The sequence below is a fragment of the Phocoena phocoena genome, chromosome 7 (genome assembly GCF_963924675.1).
Source record: "Phocoena phocoena chromosome 7, mPhoPho1.1, whole genome shotgun sequence".
Classification (NCBI taxonomy): domain Eukaryota; kingdom Metazoa; phylum Chordata; class Mammalia; order Artiodactyla; family Phocoenidae; genus Phocoena; species Phocoena phocoena.
In genome coordinates this window covers 69,996,275-70,023,525 of record NC_089225.1, presented here as the reverse complement: position 1 = coordinate 70,023,525, position 27,251 = coordinate 69,996,275, and the positions used below count along the sequence as shown (strand labels likewise).

General features: G+C 34.3%; 1 protein-coding gene across 1 annotated transcript in view; it reads right to left on the bottom strand.

The window, feature by feature from the left end:
* COL3A1 (collagen type III alpha 1 chain) overlaps positions 1–25,931 on the bottom strand; it is a 38,645-nt gene extending 12,714 nt beyond the window's left edge. Inside the window, exons 1-32 of the mRNA XM_065880457.1 lie at positions 25,737–25,931; positions 15,765–15,967; positions 15,460–15,510; positions 14,909–15,022; positions 13,518–13,595; positions 11,686–11,739; positions 11,170–11,223; positions 10,355–10,408; positions 9,747–9,800; positions 9,530–9,583; positions 8,555–8,608; positions 8,088–8,132; positions 7,897–7,950; positions 7,401–7,445; positions 6,772–6,825; positions 6,264–6,362; positions 5,675–5,719; positions 5,430–5,528; positions 5,175–5,228; positions 4,945–5,052; positions 4,703–4,756; positions 3,994–4,092; positions 3,613–3,666; positions 3,356–3,454; positions 2,977–3,030; positions 2,812–2,865; positions 2,428–2,481; positions 1,817–1,870; positions 1,441–1,485; positions 764–862; positions 569–676; positions 105–158 (exon numbers count right to left, since the gene is read on the bottom strand). Of these exons, the coding sequence (XP_065736529.1) occupies positions 105–158; positions 569–676; positions 764–862; positions 1,441–1,485; positions 1,817–1,870; positions 2,428–2,481; positions 2,812–2,865; positions 2,977–3,030; positions 3,356–3,454; positions 3,613–3,666; positions 3,994–4,092; positions 4,703–4,756; positions 4,945–5,052; positions 5,175–5,228; positions 5,430–5,528; positions 5,675–5,719; positions 6,264–6,362; positions 6,772–6,825; positions 7,401–7,445; positions 7,897–7,950; positions 8,088–8,132; positions 8,555–8,608; positions 9,530–9,583; positions 9,747–9,800; positions 10,355–10,408; positions 11,170–11,223; positions 11,686–11,739; positions 13,518–13,595; positions 14,909–15,022; positions 15,460–15,510; positions 15,765–15,967; positions 25,737–25,815 (2,280 nt within the window). The 5' untranslated portion in view covers positions 25,816–25,931. The remainder of the gene's footprint in view (positions 1–104; positions 159–568; positions 677–763; positions 863–1,440; positions 1,486–1,816; positions 1,871–2,427; positions 2,482–2,811; positions 2,866–2,976; positions 3,031–3,355; positions 3,455–3,612; positions 3,667–3,993; positions 4,093–4,702; positions 4,757–4,944; positions 5,053–5,174; positions 5,229–5,429; positions 5,529–5,674; positions 5,720–6,263; positions 6,363–6,771; positions 6,826–7,400; positions 7,446–7,896; positions 7,951–8,087; positions 8,133–8,554; positions 8,609–9,529; positions 9,584–9,746; positions 9,801–10,354; positions 10,409–11,169; positions 11,224–11,685; positions 11,740–13,517; positions 13,596–14,908; positions 15,023–15,459; positions 15,511–15,764; positions 15,968–25,736) is intronic.
* Between the last annotated feature and the right edge of the window lie 1,320 nt (positions 25,932–27,251).

Genomic DNA, 27,251 nt, shown 5'->3' with positions numbered 1-27,251 from the left:
CTAACTTATCATGAGGAGTTTTTGGAAAACATAGAAGTTGAGGTGAGGGACTACTCCGTATCACATACAGATAAATTCTGTTTCTCCCCAATTCGAGTACTCACCCTTGGACCATCTTTCCCTGGAGCACCATCGACACCTGAACTGCCGGGCTCACCCTGTCAAATAAAAGCCAGTGTCATCAGATTAGAGGTATTTTCACTGAAAACGTGCCAAGAAGAGGACAAACCCTCAAGATTAGCTGCAATGTATAGTAGGTGTTCTGCTTAAAAAGTTGCTTTAGAAATCCATCTCAAATTACACTTACTAGATGGGGGTGGGGTGGGAGGGAGGTCCAGGAGGGAGGGGTTATAGGTATACATAAACCAGATTCACTTCATTGTACAGCAGAAACTAACACAACATTGTAAAGCAATTTTACTCCAATAAAAAAATATATATATAAAAATAAATAAATAAGTAAAATGATAATATTAATTTTGAAAATAGATTACTTTCCAGAAATGTTGCCTTCCTTTAACCAACAAAGTCTGTTTTATTACATACTTAACAGAGAATAAGTTGGTACCTTATCACCTTTTGGACCAGGGCCTCCAGGACCTCCTCTTTCTCCAGGCATTCCTTGCAGACCAGGTGAACCAGCATTACCAGGTGGCCCAGGGGAACCAGCAGGGCCCTGAAATTAAAGGAGAAATAGTAAATCACAAGAAAGAAATGAAATGCATTTTGTAAAATCTAGGTGAATTGAATTATGTGGAGTTACCTTTCCTCCTTCAGAACCAGGGGGGCCAGTTCCCCCTCTAAGCCCAGGGGGCCCTACAGGTCCAGTAGGTCCACGTTCACCAGGGGCACCAGAATCACCCTGTAGTAGGAAAATGGAATATCCCTGTTAGGAAAACCAAGGCTAAAAACAAAGCAAAAACACCCTAAATTGTATTGTTTTGATACAGACCACAAGGTTCTTAACTTACATTTTTGAACGATTTAGAAATTTTTATAATTATAAAAGACATTTCATCAACTGAGTGAGAAACGGAAACACAAAATTAGTTAATCTAAACAAGGAAACTTGGATAGCTGGTCTGATGAGCTAGCTTTGACAATATTATTATTATTTTATCACAAAGGCAAATTTTTAAAGTTCCTCTACCAAAACAGTTTTTCTATAGAGAGCCGATGCACTAGAAAAGTTTTCTTTTGAAATTTCAGGTCCATAGTTGACTCTACAGTGTTTATTCATGTCAGAAAATTTCATTTTCCAGATGATGCAAATTTAATGTATTGGAAATGTCTTGGGTTACCCTAAGTGTATTCACCAAACATTTGCAATGTCGTGCTTCTAAAAAAAGGAATATTTTGGTTTGCTGTACTAAAAATGTGTCACTAATCAACTGCTCTATAACATGCTGAAGAAATGAGAAAATAAATGGAAATATTTACCTTGCCTCCTGGAATTCCAGGTGCACCAGCCTCACCCTTTGGGCCCTAGGAGATTGGCATTGCATGATTAGGCCTCTATCAGAATATACGTTATATAAGTATAAGCAAAATACACACTTGACTTGCATACTGTATAATTTGTCCAATCTTGAGCTGTATACTCTTCCTTGAGTTCCTTTTATTTTATGGTAAAATTCAAACTTTCCATGGAATATTTATGACTGAATAATTTTTCTTTGTTTTATTAATGAATATTTCAAAACTAATTGTTAAAGCTCAGATACCATGGCATGAAGATGCAGAAATTAATAATTTATAAATTATTCGTATTTATTCTTTTGGTTGCTGAGTTTTGAAAAAATGGCAAGCAACTTACAGGTTCACCAGGTTTTCCATTTTCTCCCGGAGGACCACTCGTTCCAGGCAAGCCCTACAAAGAATCATATTTGTATTGTGTAATCACTTCAAACATTGCTTATAGAAAAGCTTCTCTCATGTAAGTATGTTTCTGCAAAGTATTCAAAAAATGGTTTTAGCAGTCTTTTTACGTGTAAAAAATATGTAGCTCTCAAAATCCAACGATAGAGAGGTGATAGTCATATCTTACAAACCTACGTTCATCTCCCTCAATTCTTTCTGTTGCTGTATATAAAAATGAATTGATAAGTGTGGTGAGATGAATTTAGCTATATACATTTAAATTACAATAAAAATAAGTATAAGCATATAGAATTACATGAACTTTATTTTTTTTTTTAATTATTAATGCACTCCTTCTAGAATAGGCATGGAAGTTATGCCTATTAACATTGCCTATTGTTTTATTTCAAGGTAGAAGTCAGATCCACACATTTTAAGCTTAAGATGCATTATAATCTTTTAGTGTCACAAAAAACTGAACAGCTGATTAACTCAACAAATACAACTATCAAAGGAAAGTACTGATAAAAGTAGGTGCCCAATGACATTTAAGTAACAAATTCTTACTTGTAATCCTTGTGGACCAGGGCTTCCTGTGTCTCCTTTGTCACCACCTGGCCCCTATGTACAAAAAAATATTGAGATGCTTCATTATAAGATATCCTTTCATATTTAGTTCACACAGTTTTAATTTCATCAGGCCAGTTGCTTAATTAAAAAATTAATGGTGTAAAGGAGGGCAGAGTCTGGCTTGTGGAAGTGATGCAAGGGAGACATGTACAACATAAACTTTACTCAGTATTAGAATTTAGCTAGCTAACTAACTAACAAGCTTTGTAATTGCTTTGGTGAACTATAATGATATAGTGTCAGAGATTGTATAATTCCCAAAGTCTTCCCTTGGCCCCAGTCCCATCCACTTCCATTTCCAATTTATGTGAGTAAACTTACGGTAGGTCCTGGGGGACCCTGAGGTCCAGTCTCGCCATTCTTTCCAGCAGGACCCTGAAAAAAAAAAGCAGTTATGGAAGCAGAGATAAAGATAATAGAAGTCATAGAGTTGGAGAGAAATGCTTCTACTAGAAGACTGGAAATGAGTGGATGAAAGCTACATACCTGAGGGCCAGGACCTCCAGGACTACCACGTTCTCCATTCTTTCCAGGAGCGCCCTAAAGAAGTAGCCAGTATTTATTTATTGTCAAAAGGAAATTATTCATTATAGTGTTCTCTCATGTTTTTGATCTGTCCCCTACACACACATGCATACATCCACAACCGAAAACTACTTTCGAGAACTAGGTTTCCATAAATGTTCCACTCTTTGCCCAGAACTCCAGGAAAAATACTTTAGCTCCCTTCCACATGGTATTTCGATTTTCATATACTCTTCTGTGCTTTGAAGTGGAGATCAATTTTTGGCCATCTGCACTCCCATATAGAAAGTAAAAGACCTTTTGTCAAATATTTATTGAAGAAATGAAGGAAGGAACTCACATCATTTCCTTTAGGACCAGGGAAACCCATGACACCAGGCTGACCTCGGGAACCAGGTGAGCCTGGAGGACCTGGTCGACCACTTTCTCCTTGACTTCCCTAATGAGAAAAAATTATATTAATAGAGGTTTCATAAAAATCTGATCAAAATATACAATGTACATACCAAGGCTATACAATATACATCAAGCCTAGTCCAAACTGTGCATTTCATTATTCTCTGGACTTGTAAAATGAGATGCTAAAAATGTACTTACGGGAGGCCCTGGTTTCCCATCACTGCCTGGTCCTCCAGGACTACCGGGCATACCCTAAATTGAAGAATTCAGTCAGTCAGCTGATTTTAAAATGATAATTAAAAAAAATCTAACAACACCTATCTGTAAAATTTTGAGCTTTCCACTGACATATGTAGCTTCATATTTGCACACATGTTTTTCTGTCTGTAAATATCTTCGTCAAGCATTCTATTTTCTGTTCTTCAATCTATACTAGCTTAAGTTTTCTTCAGAGAATTTTGTTTTGTTTTGTTTTGAGCCTACAAAATGTATAGTCTGATTTAAGTTATTTTTGAACGTTCTTCATTTGCTTTTCCTCTTAGTAAATGACAGTGTCAAGCAAACAATGTTCCTCTTTACCCTCAATCCTGGACCTCCAGGGAGGCCGTCTCGGCCAGGTTCTCCAGCAACTCCTCTGGGCCCTGCAGGGCCTGGACCACCACGCTCCCCGGGGGGACCCTACATGATGAAATAAATCAACATGTATGTAAAAGAGCCTTCATTGACCTAGACGTTGACAGTACTTAGGTTGCAACTAGAGAACTTCTTTTGGTCCCTTAAAGAGAGTTGGTGTGTTGCTGGCATGCTCAGCGTAAATCACCATTACCTATTAGCTTGGGTTGTTATACTGCAAATATTTTAAGGCAACTTCGATGAACGTCACATGCTGAAGAAAGCAATATTTAGTGGGCTTAGCAGTATAGTTTGGTGCATATAAAATCAAAGATCTTTGATGTTATGAAATCAGATTTGCACTGCACTTCAGAGTTTCCAAAGAACTTTCAGGCATTTTAGTCTAACTTATTCTTGCAATGATACTGAGATAAATAGTTCCCAATTGACAGATAAATTAAAGAATTCTCATAGAGGTTAAATAACATTAGTTACAAAGCTAAGAGAATGGCTGAGCAGGGAATGCAATCATTGTTTTACATTGGGAATTATTATTTTTTTAACTCCAATATATTTCATTCAGATAGTTAGGTGTTAATTAATGGGAAACTGTATAGAAGAATATACCTATGTGTAGCACCAACATTTCTGAACATTGAAAACTAAAGTTATCTACCTTTTCTCCTGGAAGGCCATTTGCTCCAGCAGGTCCTCGGAATCCAGGCATACCCTGAAATAGTGAAAGGCAAATATTTAAGTTCAAAGTGTCAAAACGTTTTCATAATTCTCATATTGTGAAGTGCTTCAGAACAATATTTGGGATTGAGTACTACTCAAATTAAGAACAAACATGGTTGCCTCACAGTGAAGGTGAAGTTCTATGATTGTTTTCCTTTTCGATGCCCGTGGGAAACGTACCCTTTCTCCTGCAGCTCCGGGAAGTCCGTTCGCACCAGGTTCTCCAGGAGAACCGTCTTTGCCATCCTCACCCTTAAGTCCTGGAATACCTGGAGAACCAGCTTCCCCCTGTGAAAGGAGGTCAATAAAGAAATAATGACTGAATTTCATTGCTAATTTTTTACCTGTTTATTTCTTGATTATGGTATACATTTCTAAGAAATAATCAAATCTGTTAGGGTGATACTTACGCGTTCCCCACGTTGTCCTGGCTCTCCTTTGGCTCCATTCTTACCGGGTTCACCCTAAATGGGACATAATCTTGGTTTAAAAGTGTGGAAAATAGACTAACAAAATAATCACCAGTCACACCTGATTCAATTATAAAACCAGAGTGAAATCAATATAAATTCAATGGAACAAGAACAAAGAACCTGTTATTTCTTTTTTTACTGTGAGAAATAAGCCACACCTTTCAGACAATAAAGGAAAAATAGACAACTTACTGCAGCACCTCGCTGCCCGGGAGCACCATTGGTACCAGAGGGTCCTGGAGGACCGCGGGCTCCTATCAGTCCAGGGGCCCCAGGAATGCCAGCAGGACCCTAGAAACAATCCAAGAATATTAACATTAGGCAAACTTGAACTTTCTTTTCTAAATAGCTAACTTAAATGTATTGTCCTGCAAAATGCAGAGGAAGCCAATAATATGTGTGTGGCTGAATGTGGGTGAGTGGTGGGGGCATCTTACCATTTCACCTTTACCACCAGGACTACCATTACTCCCAGGAGGGCCCTAGAGGGGGAAAAGAGCATATTAATAAGAATGCAAATAGTACATATATTTTTGAAGTTGCTTATATAACTAAAATAAATTTATTGATGGGTGTTGTGCTTTATAGAGATTAGGTGATTCTTTCAACTACAGCACAACACATAAAATGTCACAAAAAATGATCATTATCTGAATAAATTAAAGATAATATGCACTTGGTCTAAATTATTAAATAAGTACATAGAGAAGAGGTTTTTGGTCTTGTTCCTTTTCCAAATTTTTCTGATTGGTGATTAGTTTGGGGCACAGTCTTCAAAGTATCAGATAACTATCCATCCTCTACTTATTCTGTGTCATATAACCATAAAATTCATAAATTCTAGAAAAGTGCAGACCGCAAAACTAATTTCGGTACTAGTCAAATCAATAGTAGAGTTATTGCAGAGCACTAAGCAACATTTATTTGCAAAAAAGTAATTTTAATTGATAGCAACATTAGAACATATGCTTTCATGAAATAAAGTGTAGCAATGCTCCCCCTTAATCAGCCATATTTGGTACTTACAGGAAGACCTGGAGCACCAGCATGTCCCTGAGGTCCAGGTTCTCCTCTTTGTCCAGGGGAGCCACTAGAACCAGGAGATCCCGCAGGTCCAACTTCACCCTAAGGGATAAAACCCTAAGTAGTCAGTCTCCCTTGCCACTTCTAATCTCTTGGCCAGTTTGCTAGTCAGTCCTGTTTAAACCCATCTCCCAAAAGCTGAAACAGTATGATAATTAAAGCAAAGTTTCATTAATCATATAGGCAGAGAAAAATGGTAACTCTGTGTGTGACTGTGTTATCTCTGTTTGCAGAAAGAGACTGGGAAAAAAGAAAAGACAACAGAAGAGATCAGAATAGCAAAAGGCCAGGGATAAAACCCCTTTTGGAATCAAGAACAGGGCTTTAAAGATCTATATAGCTCAAAGAAATCCACTTGACTGTTAAAAAAATCACTTTCAAGACGCAGCCCAATGATTTTCTGTTGTCTCAAAGATATATTTTACATTCTTCTACAGAAATACATGTTTACCTTAGCACCAGGGGAACCAGGGAATCCTGCAGTTCCAGGGGGACCAGGGGGACCCTAAAAAAATAAATAGCATTTCAAGAGCTCTTAATCAAGTAAAAGAAAACTAACACTACTGGTAAATAATAAGGGGGTACATACAAAATACAGAGGAAAATTAGATAAAAACAGTATTTATCGTCAGTGATGAACATTATGTGGAGAAATAGTGTGGTAAAATAAAAAGAAAATTTGGATCCCCCATGCCCAACAACTTATGCCATGAATTCTGGTGACTTTGTGCAGGTCACTTAGCCTTGAGCTCTCATTTATAAAATAGACATAGCATTATTATCTATTTTGCAGGACTCTTTTAATTGTCATATCCAATATTGGCCCTTAACTAACATTATAAGCACCATACAGATGTTAGTAACTGGCCAAGTATAATAAGGAGTATCAGAATTTTGTTTATGGGCTTACCATTTCTAGATTGTTTCTAGATTTTGTTTATGGGATTAGTGTCAGTTTGAATCAGATATTTATGAACAACGTTGAGTTTTAGGTCTACAATCCATGTTATTCCACTACTCCAAAATTCCATAATCTCTCATTACACTAAACCCATCAGGGTTAGATGAAAAGTTACTTACTGGTTGTCCATCACTTCCTCGAGCTCCATCATTACCTCGAGCCCCCTAAAAAGAGAAGTTGGTCTCAAATATCTTCTTTCTGAAAGGCTGGTCACAAGTAATATTTTAACTAAAAGTCTGACTCAATTGAGTCAGAATTTTCCTCAAGTATATTAAAATCTGCTTAATAATTATATACCTTTAGAGGGAAATTGTTGAAATTCTGATAGGCACAGTAATCAGATCTGATGTAGGAAGATTGGATTCTGTGTTTTACAGAACTGAAGGCAAATTAATGCATAAATATGCCAAGTTAACACATTAAAAAAATCCTCAACAGATAATAACTATAAAACACTTATTTGTTTGCATATCGTTATGGCTAAAATCCTTATGGAGGTGACTTTAAATGCAATTTTATAGAAAACTTCTTGCAGATTGTCACAGCCTGAAAACTGACTGATACACTTCTCGGTGACTCGGATTGTAATTGTGTAATGTCAGTAAGAATACTCACTGCAGCTCCAGGAAGTCCTGGTCGTCCTCTCTCACCAGCAGGTCCTCTTGGACCCTACAGAATAAAATTAAAAGTGTGGTATTATTTTAAACTAGATATGTGAGAATGGTTGCAGAGTGAGCGAGGCAAGTTTTGCGTTAGGTGGAAGTTAATAGTAAAACTGAAAATTGTATGATAAGAAACATAATTACCATTGCTCCAGGAGATCCATTTTCACCTGGAAGGCCATTTTCACCCTAGAAACATATAAAATGTGTCACCATTTTGTATAACAGGAAATTTATAACTTTTTCAACACAGCATATTATAAAAAATATATGGAACCAAGAAAAAGATTACATTTTAACAATACCAAATTTTTGTTAGCAATCTTATATGCTATAAATCTCAGTTTTTGCATTTTAAAAACTTGAAGACTAAACAGAAGTAATCAACGTGTTACTCAGGGGCACTCAGTCATTTCTAATCTAGACAGTTCAAGTTATCAGCTTTCATGGAAGTTTTAAGACAACATCTCAATTAGTCGCTGTTATTTAGCTCTTAAAATGCAAAACTCGGTATGTTTTAGAAAAAGGCAAACCCTAAAATATAAATCTTAAATATAGCTATAATATTTAAATAAATTTATTTATGAAAATATGATTTTGTTGTGATTTACCTTTAATCCAGGAGCACCTTGTTCACCTTTTTCTCCATTTCGTCCATCAAAGCCCTTTGAAATAGATAAAAGTAGTAAAAATATTAAGATCTGTTAACAATTCAGAACAGTTAAGAACTTTACATTAAATTTTTTATAGCTAGCTTTACCACATAGCACTATTTTCAACATTGACATGAATAATTTAAAACTCTTTTAAGTGCATTGAAGACCTTGGACATTGATTTTACAGTTAAAAACATGAAATAATTAGAAAGTACAATTTAGTCCAATTAGGAATTTGCTTTAAATGTAGCATTAGGCAAGTATCGGTTTCATAGATTTTTATGTCTATGAAGTTGATCAATTTTTGGCTCAGCTGGTTTACTCTATCTAATGTTTTGCATAGAATAAATCATTTGATTCAATCTGTAAATCATATTGACTAAGTCAAGAATAGTTCTCAATAGTATATTTTCATCTTTTCTGACAGTGGCAGTACGAAACTTACTGTTTTATTTATTTTTTTATTATTATTATTTTTTTCTTTTTGCTGTACGCAGGCCTCTCACTGTTGTGGCCTCTCCCGTTGCGGAGCACAGGCTCCAGACGCACAGGCTCAGCGGCCATGGCTCACGGGCGCAGCCGCTCCGCGGCATGTGGGATCTTCCCGGACTGGGGCACGAACCCGTGTCTCCTGCATCGGCAGGCGGACTCTCAACCACTGCGCCACCAGGGAAGCCCCGAAACTTACTGTTTTGCAAATATTTTCCATACACTTAAAATCAGCTTTATTACTTTATCTAAAATAACTAGTTGATTTGGTCAACAAATAAAGTTGATTGACTTAGAAAATCAAAACAATTAGTCAGAATCAATCATCTTTGGCACACACTCAATTGTCCAATAAAATTGGTAAGTAAATTGGTAATAAAATTAGGTAAGTAAACATAGCCAAATGCAACAACTTACAGTCAATTTAGAAACTGTACTTACTCTATGTCCTTTCATACCAGGGAATCCAGGCATGCCAGCTGGACCTTTAAGACCCTAAAAATAAGGAATAAAAAAGATATTAATGAACTTTCAAATAGACTCACAATCCAGTAGTAAAAATGCCTTCCCTTTTTAAGTTTAATTTAATTATATAATAATTTTCAACCTAAGATCATTGTGATTACTCCAACTAATTCATTGCATACTGAAAACTTACTGGAGGGCCAGGCAGTCCTCGCTCTCCAGGTCGTCCTGGTCTTCCTGATTCCCCCTAGGTGGAGAAATAAAAGAATATATGGGAGCTTGTGTAAGAGAAAACTCATTGTAACCAATTAGTGAACTGATTATTTTGCATTTTTCTCACCAAGGACTCATGAAAATGGTTGGACTAAACATATGGTGGTGAGAACAGCTTTCCTAGTAAAAGGAATGGGGAGAGCTTCTCTCACCTTGATATAAACTTACAAAAAATGCAGGCATCACTCCAAACAAGTATTATGACCACCTCTCAATCCAGTGGGAAGAATTTGCCATTGGAAATTAAATGGGAAAGAAAGACTGACATAATATTAATTGTGTTTTTAAGTTTTCAAGTTCATAAAGAACAGATACAAATTTCTTTATTACAAGAGACAGAGAGAAGAAGCGTCTTCTCTAGTTAAATGTTGTATTCACTGGATGACTCTTCCTGACAGAGTCAAGAAGCACATTTGGGGGTTTTGTTGGCTTGGAATTCAGAAACTGGTATATGTAGCCATGCAAATACTATGTAGATTTTCAGAGATTGAATTTTGCTGTATCCCCATTCAATTCTTAAAAACTTACATCCTTTCCGGCAGGACCTAATGGACCTATAGCACCAGGAGGTCCTGGAGGACCCTGAAAAAAAGGAAATAAAAAACAAATATATCTGTAGATTTTTCTGTTACAATCAATTTATTATTCTAACTATGTGTATTTCTAGAAAAAAACTCCTTTTAGAAAATACTATCAATGTTTCTCATCATGAAAATGACACACCAAGTTAATAGTATACCTATATTAAATCCAGTTGTTACTGTTTATTAAACTTATTTTTTATGAAAATTAAAAGTACCATGTATCAGTATTTTACATCACATGTGTGTATTTATAAACCCAAATGCACTTCTACATTTTTTGAGATATTGAAATTTTAAATGTATAGGTATTTTCAAATACTTTGAAATATTAAACTAACTTCACCTTATTTACACAGCATGTTTTATTGGTGGACTTTGTTAGACTATGCTTATTTCTACTAAATTAATTTTAAAATTATATTTCAGAAGAGTAGACATGCAGGTGAACTGAGTGGCTACAGGATAATTAATCTATATTTAAGACAAAGACGATTTGTATTCGCACTAGGAAGTGGACTGTGGTGGTGGCTAATTAGCCAGGAAATTCCTAGATTAAAATAGTAAGTGTCTCTTAAGATATCTAAACCATTGAGTCCAAAAGATCTTTGAAACCAGTTCAACGATCATAAAAGTACAATTTTTTATTTTAAATAAATTTGATCTATATTTTGTAGCATTCGACAGTTATGTTTTAGAAAATGAAGGTGGTTTCTATCTAGAACTGTTAATTTATTAAATATAGATATAATTGTTACTTACTGCAGGACCAGCTTGCCCAGGTTCACCAGGGGGACCTTGGTATCCTGGAGAACCCTAGTGGATAGAATAATACATAAATATTTTTAAACTAACTTAATCTTCATATGATTCATTTACATCGTGAAGACAGTATGAAATCAGAATTTGTGAATGTAGTCAGCGAATTTTATTCTAGTTTATAAATATTGAAACTACAATTTTTCAGATCAAAATAGAGTTAATTTATTCCATTCTACACACTTAATTCCACTGAAACTGAATTGTTTCAGACTTGAAGCCATATGACATGCAAATTAAATATGTGTTTTAATTTTACCAAGGTTTTACTTGCTAATAGTTAAAAGGAACTAAATGTGAAATTCCAACATCTTTGAAGGAATGATAGTTTCTTGGTTGCTACTTCTCTACTTAATTGGGATTATGCTTGCTGGAATGGCAAAATTACAGCAAGATCTGTATTAACTTGATTCATATAATATGCATGAAGAAGAAATCACCATTAATGACTATACTTACAGGGGAACCAGGATGACCAGATGTACCAGGGGGACCGGGTGGGCCGGGCGGACCCTGGAACAAAAATTTGAAAGATAAGTACAAAATAAATGCATCTGAAATACACTTTATCCAGGCATCAGAGATGTCTCTGTTTTGAATGATACTGACATCTTTAAAAATGAGAACAGCATACCTCATTATGTGATAACTATTCATGGATTAATTAATTTTATTAATTTTAAATGAAAATCTCATCACAAAAACTTCACTCTAAATGAAATTCTCTCAGAGTCAATAAAAATTACTGGTGTTATAAAATGTTGACCTGAGTTCCCCAAAAAGTGCTTTCAAAATCTGGAAAACTCTATACAAAATGCTTTGAGAATCTCTGCAACATTAGGGTGATACTTGAACTGGTGAAGAAGCATATTTTTGCCTGGCAGCTCAACTCAATGTGGAAAAATATTGATCTGCATAGTATAAACCCTAGTTTCTAAAAATAATGATGTAAATCAACCCAAAAGTTCTTAACTATATCACTGAGTTGTGTTGATATGAAGATTTAGTTGCGTGTGTAAGATTCATCGTACTTAGGACAATAAATTGTAAATGATTTATCATTGTTCAGAAATACAGGTTAAACTAGAAAATCTTCAGTTTTGTAGCACACTATTTATAAATACTGATAATAAATTTATAAAACTAGAGTTTCTTCTTAAATTTTATCTTGTAACTTTTTTCCTAGAATTTTAATAAGTAGTGGATTTTTAAATTTTTTTGGTTTTTCTTTTTAGTAAAAACAGTATATCTGATTGAAAAATAGGATTCATAATGTGAACGTAGCTGAGTAACAACAGATGTTTACATTTACATAGTTAATACAATTGTCCTTCTGGTTTTAAAATATACACAAAAAATTCACAGGCTCTAAAACTTTAAAGATGAATAAAATTCTCTTCTTACAATTTATTTTTTACCAATTAAGGGTCTTTCTTTAACTGATCATTTAGATCTAATAGCTGAAATTTTGTCCTCTCTAGTTTTAGAAGTCACAACTATGGGGTCCAATGATCTGGGCAGCAATCTTCCATAATCCCTGGGAATCCAGCTTCATGTCTCATTTACACATACATACCTGTTTCTGGCAATAAAATGATAACCTTCCATAGTACTGCTCTTCCTAATGGCTATTCTTCAATAAGGGTCATTTACATGGGACACCATGCGTCAAGCACACGTGCCTAGGTTTCAATGCTTTTTTGCTCTTTTCTTCTATCAAAACTTCAAGTCATTTACCTTGAAGGGAACCTTTTGCATACAATGTGAATTGATATCATTTACAATAGATGAACTTCAATACTCGATAAATTCTGGAAATATTTGTATTTCAGGATTTGAGGTGAGATGAATTGTGATATTAGATTGTCATCAAGTGGATTGTCATCTAGAAAGTAGCATTTGAATAGTGAGCAGACATTGAAAGAAGGTTTTGAACAACTCAGGTGAGAAAAAGGAAAAGTGGAAGTGAAAAATAACAAAATTTGGTTAAAATTAGGAAATATATGAGTGTGAGACCTAAGTATGAAGGCAGGTGTGCCCCTGGAATAGGTGGTTTTGTAAAGAAGGAAGGAGCGGCAAAACAGGCATGAAATAAGAGGCAGTGAAGAAAAAAATGAGTTAGGAAAGAAGGATCATGATAAACCTACCATTTTCTTTCCCGCCTTAACAAAGAATAAGCTATTTTGTACAATTCTGTCATAACACTGTATTACTAGAAGAACAACCGTTCGAGATTTAACAGAGTGGAAGGCTAAATTATTCTCTAAATGCTGACAAACACTTGTACATACAGGTAGCCCGGGATAGCCTGTGATTCCTCCTGGTACTCCAGACTTGACATCATATGCCTCATACTGGGGAGAATAGTTCTGTAGCAAAGAGACCAGGTAGATAAGATCATGTTGATATATAGATCATAATTCTTTTCAGAAGCATTTAGAAGAAATGCATGCAACATCTGTTCACTGATAGAAAGTTTTCTGCATGCCAGAGAGTGTGGTATGTATTATTTAATTATCTTGCTAATTCTATCTCTGTAACTTTAGATATTAGATGTCTTACAGAAATATTTGCCTAGGCAATGCACAAATCTTTCAACTGACTGTATGCAATTTGTTTCTAAATAATTTTTTTCTACATGCTCTTACTAAAAATATTTCTAAGTGATATCTACAGCCTTAGAAACATAAGATCGTAGACGAAGACTGAAAGAGCCTTGAGATCATATAATCTGACTTATTTACTTTGAGCAGAAAAAATGAAGATGTCAAATTACTTTCTCAAAAGTTAATGATACAAGTAAAATTGATATCTCCAGTTTTTAGTTAATGTACCTAACAGATTCGCCAAAAAGTAAACATCCCCATAGAAAACAAGCACGAGATTTAATAGAAAGTTTCATGTGTTTATTGGATTGTTTTGGAGATTATTTTATTTTGAATTCTAGGCCTAGCAATGGATTCTGTTTGGTACCAAGATAAGAATAAGTTAGACTATATCCTTTGCTTCCTATCAAATTGATTTTTGAAAATCTTTTTTTTCAACCCACAGTGATTTGTATATATGTTTTCTAATTTCTCCTAATTTCATGCAGTAGAAATGTTGTCTTATTTATTTGTTTAGTTATCTGCTTTACATGCAGAGTTAGTGGGTTGCCATGCTTTTCAAGAGGAGCAGGATATGCTCTGAAGGCTTGGCAAGAGTAGTTGCATAGGCTTGAATAATCCTCCGGACTTGAAGTCATTAAGGAGTGCTCATAGTTCTTCAGCTGCTTTTGTCCAGACTTTCAGAGGCTTTACCATCAGGATTATAAGGGGAATAGTTACAGCAATTCCTCAATTCTCTAGGTTAATTCTTTGGGGAGTTGATGGTTCATTTTTTTTTTTTTTTGATGGTTCATTTTTCAAGCCTAATGCATATATTATATGCCTGCTTAGAAGCTAGGAAATTTTGCAAAGATATAGTAGCAATAGCATTAGAATTATGAGGAAAAGTGAATATTTATAAAGCACTTAGAAGAGTGCCTAGCGTATGTAAGCACTAGATGGGAATTTGTTAAATACATAAAATCAGAGAATAGATATAAGAAACCCACAGAAGTGAGATGTCATATAGACTAAAGAAAAGAAAACGAACCAGGTAGTTTTAAATAGGACACTCTTTTAGTCCTGGAATTTATTACCTGGGTACCAGTTGGGCACGATTCACAGATTCCAGGAGGGCCGGGAGAACCAGGGGAACCTGGCAGTCCTGGAAGACCAGGATCACCATTTCTCCCAGGAATACCAGGAGGACCCTAAAAAAAAAATCAGAGATAAAAATAAACAAAACACTGAAAAGTCCTAGTGATTTAGAATCATTATTAAATTGTAGCTTTTATGCTTTATAAGAAATCAACATAAAGGATATGTTTTCTCAGGAATCTATACATTTGTACCCAAATCATGTGTATAATTTCAGTGTAATTTATTCCTTTGTATATTGACCTATATGTTATTTTTCAAACCAATAATAGGGATGAAGACACTATACAAAGTTGGGGAAATCTGAATCTTTACATGCACAATTATGGATTCTCAGTTTGAGTTATCATGTGTCATTAGTTAAATATGTGGTACTAAAGGAAATGTATACATGATGAAAGTTCAAATATGGAAAGGTTATTAGAAGGGAAAAAAAGAAAGCAAACTCATCAAGGAACTAATTTCCTTTCACTGTAGAATATTTACTTACTGGATCTCCTTTGGGGCCTTGAGGTCCCTGACCATTAGGAGGGCGAGTGGGCTAATAAATGGAAAAGATATAGATTAAACAAGACATAGATAGGAACAATTTTCCCATGAAGTGTGTCCCAATTTCTTATCCTAAATTGCATCCAATCCCTGGTTTTTAACAGGAAGGTTCACCTTTTACTGGTAATACCCATGTGATTATTTGCTGGACATTACTTTCACTTCCTTTCAGGCTCCTATGACATAGGAACTATTCATGTGTTTAAATATGAATCTTGAGTATGTACAGATTTTCTTTAAACTCACAGCTGTTGGAGGCTGTGGGCAAACTGCACAACATTCTCCAAATGGGATTTCGGGGTTGGGACAGTCTAATTCTTGGTCATCACATATTATGTCGTCACAGAGAACAGATCCTGAGTCACAGACGCATATTTGGCATGGTTCTGGTTTCCAGACATCTCTATCCGCATAGGACTGACCAAGATGGGAGCATCCTCCTTCAACAACTGAAAAATAAGAGAGATGGTGTAATATTTTGCACATTCAAAAAAATCCAAAAATTAAATTATGAAGAATATCATGGTCTTCCTCCATAATTTGCTAAGTAGTAAGAGACTGCGTTAAATACCAAATCTGTTTATTAACATCAAATTGGCATACTAAGGTAAATTTTCCTTAGGGCCAGCAGGTATTTTACTTTTGCTTGTAGTAAGAACTTAATACCAGTGGAAATCTGACAATCGCTTAAACATTTACTTATTAATTGTGCAATTGAAAACAAGTTTTGCTATCTAATTTCTATTCTTTGCTTCAACTATAGATGGGAGCATTAAACTATAAAGATGATTTTGTCACTAACTCTGAAGACTTTCTGGATTTTATTAACTTAGTTGAGAAATTCAGGGGAAAACTGAATTACTCTTGGCAACATAAAACTCCTCTAGATTCCGGGGAAAATCTTAACAAGTCTTATTGTATGTATTGAATATCACTGCTAGCTCTGTTGGGCATTAGTAGGTCAACATAATATGATATAATATAATATATTGTATACCTCATATGGATGTAAAGAGGTTTCCAAATCACTAAAAAAAAAAGTTTTTAAAACAAAAATTGGCAAGGAATAATAAGGAAAAATATGAATCATGACCATGTGTATGTGTGGCTTAAAATGGTCAAAAATTTGCTTCAACGAAAATTTTAGACTTGTTTCCTAATTATATGTAAGATACTGACATTTCAGCAGCTATTAACAATGAATCAGCTTAGGGGTTGCCAAAATAAAACCAGGTCTCAATTCTTAAAGCATTAGCTGTGGACTGTGCTTGAATACCACTTTAGCTCTTGAGGATTACTTTGATAGCTTGCCAGTAACTGAGAAAATAAATTACAAGTTTCTAAACATATGCAAAAATTTTTGCCAACAACAAATCACATACTTGTTCAGTATTTGTATTTTTGTGAAACAGTGAAATTTTATTTTCTCAGAGCCCGAACTTTTGTCTGTTGAAAGAGGCTTGCTTGGGAGAAGGCAAGTCATTTAAGAACATTTTGGTGCCTTGTGGCCAAGAGGCCTTTGAGAGAGTCCTGAGATTTTTCCACCTGGATACTACATACAACCATGAAGGTCACCTCTTCAAGTTCCTGTTTTTATATCCTCTCCATACCTGAAGTAATGCTAAATATTTTGAGTATAGAGGTTTGGCTGATTCAGTAAAAAAAAGTTCACCAAAAAAGGAGAATTTTAGAATCTAGGGACTCTACAGCGTACCTCCCCTCCTCATTTCCATCTATGTGTGCAGATACAACTTTAATCATCTTGTGCCACACCCCTGATGGATTCAAGAAGTTTAAAAGTCTTTTCTTGTTACAATTACCCAATGTGTTTACAGCTAATAAAAGAAAGTATGATTGTTTCACTGCAATTTGAAGTAGGCAAGAAAGAATCTGCTTATTTTAAAAGTTATTATAGTTCCTCGTCCATGTTTGAAACAGATGAGAACGTTGGAAAGAAATATCGTCTAAGCTTTTAAAGGAGCATTCCTTTATACTTTGTGAGCATAAAAGCTGAATGCCAAAATGCTTACCTCATGTGAATGAAGTAGGCCTGTTTAAATGGTGTTTTGAAAGATATGCTTAAGAGAAGTGCAATCTTTTTCATATTATTATGAACAGTAGTAATTTAAAGGATCTAGGCATTAAATTTGTTCTCTAAGCAGAAATGACATATTTAGGAACTAAGTTCACTGGTTTTCAGAAAAGGCATGAAAATTTTGATGAGATGGAAGGTTGTTTAATGAAATTGTATGACATACATATTTCAAACTTTACACTGGCTCCCTTTTCTTAAGATGAATTATTTTTTAAAAATTTCTCTAAATTAACATTATATGAAGTGTCCCAACAGATTAGTTTTAGCTCAAGATTTTTTCTCATTAATAATGTGGATATCAGGCTTCTCAGCTTCCTTGAAGATATCACTAGTATAAAGAATATTGACCATAGGCCAATATATGTTTGAAATTTGCTGAGAGTAGATTTTAAGTGTTTTCACCACACACACATGCACACACACACACACGTAACTATGTGGATGTATTAATTAATTTGATTGTGGTAATCATTTCACAATGTGTATATATATCAACTCATCATGTTGTACACCTTAAATATATACAATTTCATTTGTCATTTATATTTCAATAAAGCTGAGAAAAATATACGACCAGTTTATACTAATACTTTTTTTAGCTCTTTTTTTAGCTCTTTGTCTTTGGGTCAAGAATATCTTTCTATATTTAACATAGGACCTGTTTTATAAAAATTAGCTGTTGGATACAAATGAAGGTAACAGTTAAAACTAGGGTCAAGCATGTTGTATTTTAAATATCTTCTCTTCCTACGTTCTTATTCTGCTTTAAAATCAACATAAAACATTTTCCCTTGTGTATTCATCCTCCTATATTTGTGTCTCATTGAAGGTACTATCACAACCTAGAGATACGGTATTTTACATTCGCTCTGCAAACTTTTAAACAAATGAGCATAATATTGACATTAAAGTTGTAAATGAATTTTTTAGAATTGGGGTTAAACTCAGTGTTACATAAATGAAAATTATTTAGCCTTTTCTTTCCAAATTTTATTAGAAGCCATGTGTGTTATGCTTTTTAAAACATAGAGGTCTCAATATAAAGGTTGAGTTAATTTGGTGTACTTCTCTTTTTTTTAAAGGTGATGTTGTTCTAAATAAAAGAAGAAAGGTGGAATACTTGAAAAGTAAGAATTAATGCACTTTTGTTTATTGCCGTAACTTATCTCACATTCATTTGAAAGAAATCTGGCTCTCCTGAAAAGTCAGTTCCTGTAGAAACTTGTAGCTGAAAGTCAGACTTTTCTCTGCAGTTCTACCTCAGTCACCCTTGTTGAAAGAATGGAGAATTTTATGTAGTTGCCTCTAACTCTGTGTTTTGTGCATGACAAAATATGGTTGGCAATATGTTCTCTCAGAAGCTAAACCTATTACACAGATGTCTCACGGTCCTCAGTTTTAGGACCATAGCCTAGTTATATATGAGAAAATCATGGCAGAGTCAAGGAAAAAAATGTTTTGCTTTCAAGAGGAATAAAATGCTCTAGTTAGCCACTTGCAGCATTTAGAAATAAAATAGAAAATGGAATTCAGAAACAGTAGTCATCTCATATTATTCCCTTCTTTTCTTAGATATCTAAATTCAGAGCAGCTTTGATGAAAAAAAATAAGATACATACTTTTGTAAATATGTTAAAGAAAAAGTAAATAATCTCATTTTTACTGCTGGACAAGTAATAGATTTCCCAATTACTTCCTTTATTGTTATTGCTTAAACTAAGTCTCCCTGTTCCAATGTGTAATTAATTTTAAACCCCACCTCTCATGTCACTTAATGTGAAGTTCCTTAGTACAAAGAACTGTCCTGAAATAAATTTCTCTGTGGTCACTCAAACAATGCATTAGACTAAATCATCATCTAAGTTATAAAACAAAATGAAGCTAGTGTATGACATAATCCACTCTTTGACTCTTTTATTTCCTAGCTCTCTGTTTTGGAACTTTAGAGAAAAATAAAACCAAGTAACATAATTTAATATTTTCAGATGTTCTTAAAAGCTTTCCTTTTTGGTGTTTTGGTTTCCATTCTTCAAATGTTAATTTATGCTGATTGATGGAATTTTACTGTAGTGACTAAAAAATAATGCAAGTTATGTTTGTCTTAATTACATTTTTGGAGTAAAAATAGTATGCCCTAAAGCATCCAATCAAATTGTTAATTTAGCTTGAGTGATAAGTTTAATTTTTTTCTCTTTTCTTATTGAATCCTCTTCAGAGAGAAGGTTTTCTTTAATCTGAAAATCTAAAAATAACAGATGTGATATGCAAATTATCGTAACATTATTTTCCTCTTACTGTAGAAAGTTGAATATTTTGTAAGTGTGAGCAAAAGGAGTTCATATAGCTTCCAACTGAAATATGTTTGGCTTTTAAATGATATTTATGTTTGAAGAACATACATTTTAATAAATATGTTTTGACTGCTTATTATTAATCAGAGTATGTCAAAGTATGTTAGATGAATTAACAAAAAGGATTGAAGGAAATATCTGTAGACCTAAGTAGATAGATAATTTCAATTTTAAAATGTTTTGCATGGACAAGGTAGATTCTTCTTATTCTTGTCCCCTACAGAAAAAGAAAACAAACACAAAACCAAGAAATTTTATGAATAATCATTTCTAGATGTTTCCTTGTTTTATTCTTTATAGTTATATGATTTTTATGTTTCCAATTAGAAATTTCCTTTAAGGTGGTTAATGTTTTGCCCTTTGAAAAATAAAAAAAATATTAGAGAATTAGAATTAAAAGTATCATATACCTAACAATCAGCAATTACATTATAATATAATCTGATTAGTGATCAATTATAGGATTACTGAGGAAAATATATTCTACTTGTATAATTACAGTTGGCAAACATCTTTAAGTTTTATGTCTGATAACCAAAATGTTATTCTTACCTTCCTTATCACTAAATCATTAAGTACTTTAATTTCTTCCTTACAGTAATTTTATTTTCCAGTGTTAGTAAAACTAATACTAGGCAGAGTTTGTATCTGTATCTCTTATGTTGCAAGCCCTGTTCTGAGCGCTTCGTATATCTATTTTACTTAATCTTTCCACAGGCCCTGTGAAGTGGGTGTTGTCATAATCCTCATTTTACAGGTGGGAAATCTGAGATACAGAGACATGAAGTGATTTTCCCAAGGTTTTATATGGTAAGAGGTAAAGCTAATATTTGAAATTAGGAAAGCTGTCTCTAAATTCCATACTCTTAACTACTACATTCTATTCCCTTTCTGCAGTTTCAAGGGCAGGGTGGGATTAAAGAAGTTAACTTCAAAGCTCTGTCCCATTATGGTTTCTAAATCCTGCAAGCTTAAAATCAGAATCTAAAAAGACGGGTTTATTTCTTGTTTTTTTTAAGGAATAACATTTTTCTGCAGAATATCTTTTCAATCTGGCCTCAAAACAACAAGATAATATCTGGAGTTGAATTCTGTTGTTTATTTTCTCCTGACCTTATGAAAAAGACTTTAATCTCCAAGACCACCCTAATGACATCCAGACCACCAACAGGATTAACTGGGACTGGGAACTCAGCATACATTTTACTAGATACAGAGAAGCAGGATCCTATCAGCGGCAACAACAATAAACAGATAAGGCTTATGTATCCAGTGCAAAAAAACATATTTAGGATGTCTAAGATTGATTTTCAGAAAATATAGTTACTAAATGATTCATATTAATGAACTTCTAACTACATTAAAAGCTTCCCTTCTGAATCTGGACATTTATGAACATACCAGGCAGCTCCAGAGTGTTTCTCTGATTTTAATTAACTTGAGAAACACAGTCCCTGTTTGCTATCCTCCACACCAAACACTACAGAAAACAAAGTTTTGGAAAAATAAATGCCATTTTACTGAAGCAGTAATTTCTTAATGTGACTTTTCAAAGCAAATTTAATTTTTAATAGGTTCTGAATCCTTTATGTTCAATGTTTACATCTTTGGGGCACTTTAATTTTTGCCCTCTTCTTTGAACTTTTCATTTTGTTCACTAAGATTACATTTTAAACGGCAGTTCTTGACCTCAGTCATGGAAAATACAACGGTTTTATTAGTTAATCTGAAAGGAATTCATTTCTGCTGTGTTTTCATTAGGCACAGACAGAAATTCTAGTGTTTAATGTAGCTCCCCAAACTGCAGTTAACAAATGGTTTGTGTAAGAATTGCTATCTTATTTTTTCCGTTGTCATCTTGACATGAAACAGGCCAAGTTTCCCTTTTGAAAACTCTAGATTTTTTTACATCATACCACCCCTCTCTTTTCTATTTTATTTTATTTTTTTCTTTTGAATGTAGAAAACAACAGCACTACACTTTTTTTCCAAGAAAAACTGTTTTACGAGAAACAGCTCACTGAGATGTTTCCAGAAAGTTATTGTAGACCTGGAAACTTTACAAATGTTCTTCATGTCCAGCAAAGGCAATAACATCTTTCATCTTTAAATCTTTAACTCTTAAGCAATCCACTTTAATCACTTCAAGGTGGTGAGATCATCTGATGTTACAGAATGAAAGAACTGAGCTACATAATCTTTGGAATGCTGCACCAGTCATCCACAATGGAAACCATGGGGTTTCAGTAGATGGCACTCTTCTCCCTGAGTGACTACTCAAGTTCTGGCATGCAACTCTGTAGGTGTGGAACAGAGACTTTTGTGAGGGCTTTTAGTCTCAACTCTACTCCTAGAAAACTCATATCCAATGGTTCTTGATTTTTTATAGTGAGCCTGTAGATAAGACATCAACCCAAGAATCTGAATTAGTTAGAAGCACATAACCACAGTCTTCCTTTTCCAGAATTGTTCCATTGGCTTTGTTCTTTTCTCTTACAATACAGAGATGTTTAATTTCAGAATTTAATCAGAATATCTATTTACTTAGAGGCCTTTAGATCATCTGATGTTGAATACTCTAGAGGTGGGGAGGAAATGCAAGGTATCATTAATGAAAAACACAAAATTTTGTACCAATATTTTATTTTCTTGGAATTTATATTTTTACAGAGCTGAAGATAATTTCTGCTTACATTTTAGATGAGCCTCCTATTTAAAAAGTAGATTTAGCAATTCAAAGTGTGCTTGATCAGTAACAAATCCCCTCTTAAAGCATAATGGAAATTAGTGTAAAAGAAAATAGACTCTCATAACCTGTGATAAGGAACTGATTTCTCTGAGTCCATTTACAGTGGACTTTAATTCTAAAACAATTAAATGCCCACAGTTCATTATCACAGTGTAATTAGCCGAGTAACTAAATATAAGCTCAAACGTTAGAACACTTTTAATTAAAATAAAGTTTATCTCCCTGCCCTAATGAAGCAATATTACTTAGTAATAACTTTTTATCCTTTTATCTATTTAATAAGCAGTAACTAAAATATGTCAAATAGTCTAAAAAATCAGAAACTTGACAAATATTCACAAAAATAGTTATATATTATATGTGGAATAGTTATATGTGGAATTTTGAAAATGGTCATAACATTCAAGCCCATTTCCTAAAAGTCTTTGAATATTGCTACCATGTGTTTGTGTTTGAGTATGCGTGTTTGACAATATTTTATCAGTAATATACTTATTTTCTTAGGAAAGTAGTGTTTAATATTTAAAATTCACACATGTGATATTTTAAAATCTCATTATAAAGTATGGAATCCAGCTGTGTAACATTTATGTTGGCATTGGTTATGCAAATGGTAACTGTCTGTCAGGTGGCAAGTCTTTGTGCTTAAAATCTGGCATGTTTATAAACTACAGGAAATATAAAATAGAACATATTTTTCCATTGGTAGAAGAAAATATATGAATTAGATAGAACTTTCACAGATTTGTAAAAAGACCAAAATTCTTTGTGAGGACATGTTTTATGCTCTAGAATATTCATGTGAGTAGACTAGAAGTTAGTGCTTATTGGAGCTGTTCTGCTTCTGGGATTCTCAGGGCATTTATAAGAAACCCATATCCCAGAACTCTATATGACTATTCTCAATGTGCTGTATATTCAACTACCTCCTGTAACCTCCCCAAAACTAATCTACCAGCAATTTTTGGTCTTGTTTTGTAAAACCTCCAGGGAACATAAGATGTTACTATCTCAAAAAAAACTTAAACATCTTTTTTCATGAGAAACAAAAGCAGTAAACTGAACAAAATCCTTTACAACTTCTTGTGAGCATAAAAGCATACAAATGGATCAGCAAAATTTCATAGTTTTTTATTATATTCTGCAGCTAAAGGGAAAATAAAAAGAACTTATGTGATATAAAGATCCTGTAGGTATCAAACACTTTTTTCCTCTCTGAAGTGGGATTGAGAAGAAAAATACTCATAATGATTATAAAAGATTGTAACCACCAGGCAACCACAAATATTTTGTCACTCTTTTGAACTAAACATTAAATGTTTGCAGTCTTTCCAATAAATGAGAACTTTGTGATTTTTTCCCCAGAAATTAGCAGAATTTAAGGATTTTTAAAAAGGTAAAAGTCTTGATTGAGGTGGAGGTGTGGTAGAAGTCATTTGGTATTTTAGCCAAGGAAGGACTAGGGGTTGTGGCATCTTCTGGGAGAATAGAATGGGGAGGAGAAGAGGAGAGGAACAGAGGAAAGAGGATTGAGAGTTCAAGGGAAAGAAAGGGGGAGGAGACAAGAGGAGGGAAGAAAGAAAAGAGATGAAGCCACACAGAGGGCACTAGGGGATGAGGGCGGGGGTGATAGAGGAAGCAGGGAAGGAGGAGGAGAGATGGTCTTGCCTAGGAAGGGGGTGGGGTGATGAGTGAAGGAATGACAAGGGGGAAGAGGTCTAAAGGAGTCAAAAGGGGTGGAGAGATAAGAAGGTGGAGAAAGGAAGGGAGGAGAGGAAAAAGGAGGAGAGGAAATTAAGGGAACAAGGAATATGGATGTTTCTTTTCATTTGTGGCCATGGTCTGAATATAACTGAAGAAATATCATTGGGTGTTTCCCCCCTACTTACATATACAACCTATAGGACACTAAAGATATCTGACATTAAAAATGAAAAACTGTTTTCAGACACTATGTTTGCAAAAACTATAGGTTTAAATGTAAGCATTTTTTTATTATGTGCACATAGAAATGAATGTGTAATGATTTCTTCTAGTATCTTCAAACTTAGCATTTAAAGACTTATTTCTATGAAAGGTTTAATTCCAATATGTCTGGTATTTTAATGACTCTGAGAAACATATGAATTAAAATAAATATTTTCACACAGTAAGATAATGAACCAAACATGGTTTTGAGGAAATTAGAACATGAGAACCATCATTTGCACTTATTAGAAAATAGAACAAATCAACTTTTTGAAGTCAAAGAGTACTATTATCTTTACCTTGTTTGCAGAAAAGTCAAACATTCCTGTTGAAAATATTTTCATAAATATTTTCTTTGTCAATGTAAATGCAGTTAAAATGTAGAACATGCAGAAAACACTAGGCCCTTAACAATAAATTATTAGAAGATACGTATTAATCAACCATGTAAGTGCTTGAAACTGAATACAAACAGGAACAATGAAACTTTTATACAGTTTGAACCTTTAAAGAACGTTGCAGATATTACCTTGTTGCCATTTTACAGAAATATATTTCAGTGGTTCTAATAATGTGTAGTGTTTTCCTTTAGACTATGCTTAATGCATGCTATTTTTAAGATGCATTATCTTACTGGGTAAACAATGCTTAATACTCTATGCTGACAAAGAATCCAGCATACAAAGGAGAGCATAAAGGTATTACAAGAGACCAATAACTTCCAGACTGCTTAGGGAAGCGTTCCACGATGTTAACAATCCAGGAGGGGAACTTTGTAAAGCCATTTAAAAAAGTTTCCAGTACCGTTAACGTGAAAACAAGTTAGTACAAGAACATCTTTATCTTCAACAACCAGAGAACTTTCAAATACAAAACGGACAGTATTCTCTTTAAGCAAATGTAAAAAGCACCACCCTGGTCAGTACTATGTTTCACAGCTGGGAGCTGACAGAGGAAGTTAGCTTTTAGGAGACTGGTTTCCCCTTTATACTGATTTGTAAAGAGAAGTAAAGGCAAAAACCCCATAAAGTTTCTTGAAATCGGTACCTACTCACCTTCCTGTTGTGCCAGAATAACAGTGGGATGAAGCAGAGCGAAAAGTAACCAGATCCCCTTTTGCACAAAGCTCATCATGTCTAAATATCGGACATGAGACTCTTTGTGCAAAAAGGAGAAAAGCAAAGCAGTTCAGAGTAGCACCATCAGTTGTTCCCTGCCCTTCAGCACCGGGCCCGTCATAAAACTCAGCCACTGAGATTCCTGTGCTTTGGCCTTAAATAGGAAAAAGTTTGGCTTCCTTCGCTCTCCAGCCCCTTTCTGAAATATGAGAGCAGCACCCATCCCCTGAGCAGTAAAAGAAATGATTAATATGTCTTTTTCCCTTATGGAAGACACAACACACAACTTAGGAGAAATTGCACATCTGGAGCTTGTGTCTATATGTGTATGTATAAGTTTGTTTCATATTTTAGTCATACGTGTCTTTGCACAACTTAAGAATGTATATCAAAAAGCTCTGCCTTGAGTTTTAATAAAAGACTTAGATGTGGGTATTTTTTTATCTCCCCTTATTAACAACTGCATCATTTTGAGAAATTTCTTGATGCCCTTTTCTTGGGCATGACTAATTTGCCAACCTGATCTTCCTAGAAGACTTTTATATTGGGATTTTGCCAGAATCCACCCTAACTCAATTTAAATAGGGAACTGTGAAAGATTAACTGGAAGAAAAGCCTCTGTTTGTCCACCCACTCTGGGTCCTGGAAATTCAGTTTCAGGCAAATGTCAGAAGACTAAGTATCTAAGATATGTTTGAGTGGCACCTTAAAAGTTAGTTACTAATCTATAGCTGTTTCTATTTGTCACAAATTTCTTTAGCCAGCCAAAGAGTAATTCCTTGTGAGAGTGCAAATTTTGTACTGCTTGTAAAAGCTGAAACAGATTTTTCTAGAGAAAAATTTAGCCCTTCATGTCTCGACTTTGTAAGAAACAGAAAGAGAAAGAGCTTATCAGATGAAATATCAAAAGAGTACCAAAAGTTCTCATTTTATCTAGATTGGTATAAATATTAGTATAAATATTTCTCGATTTAGACTTTTGTATGTATAATTTCCAGGCCACGTTAACATAGATTTTCAATGTATTTCTGGATATGGGGAGTAATTTCTGGGTCATATTTTAAAGAGGGGCAAATACTATTTATAGGTCTTTGATAAATTTTTGCAAGAAAAATGTGCTTGTCCACAGTACCAAGTTATTTCTGTTAACCACTATATTTCTTTATACCCTAATCATCAGTCCATAGTTCCTTCATTCATCTCTCTATTCTACATGAGCTATTCAATTCTAATCAAGGTCACATGCATTTATTTTATTTTTTCCATGTCAACTTAGCCATGCCCATCTCCATGCATGTATGCGCATGTAAAATTCTCCCCATCTCACACCAATTCATGGAAGTCACTTCTCTAATACCCAGTTCAAGACTTTCCTCCGTTAAAACTGTTTTCATCTTCTTCTTTCTCCCAATTCATGTTACACAATTTTTTTTACTCAATTTACATGTTATT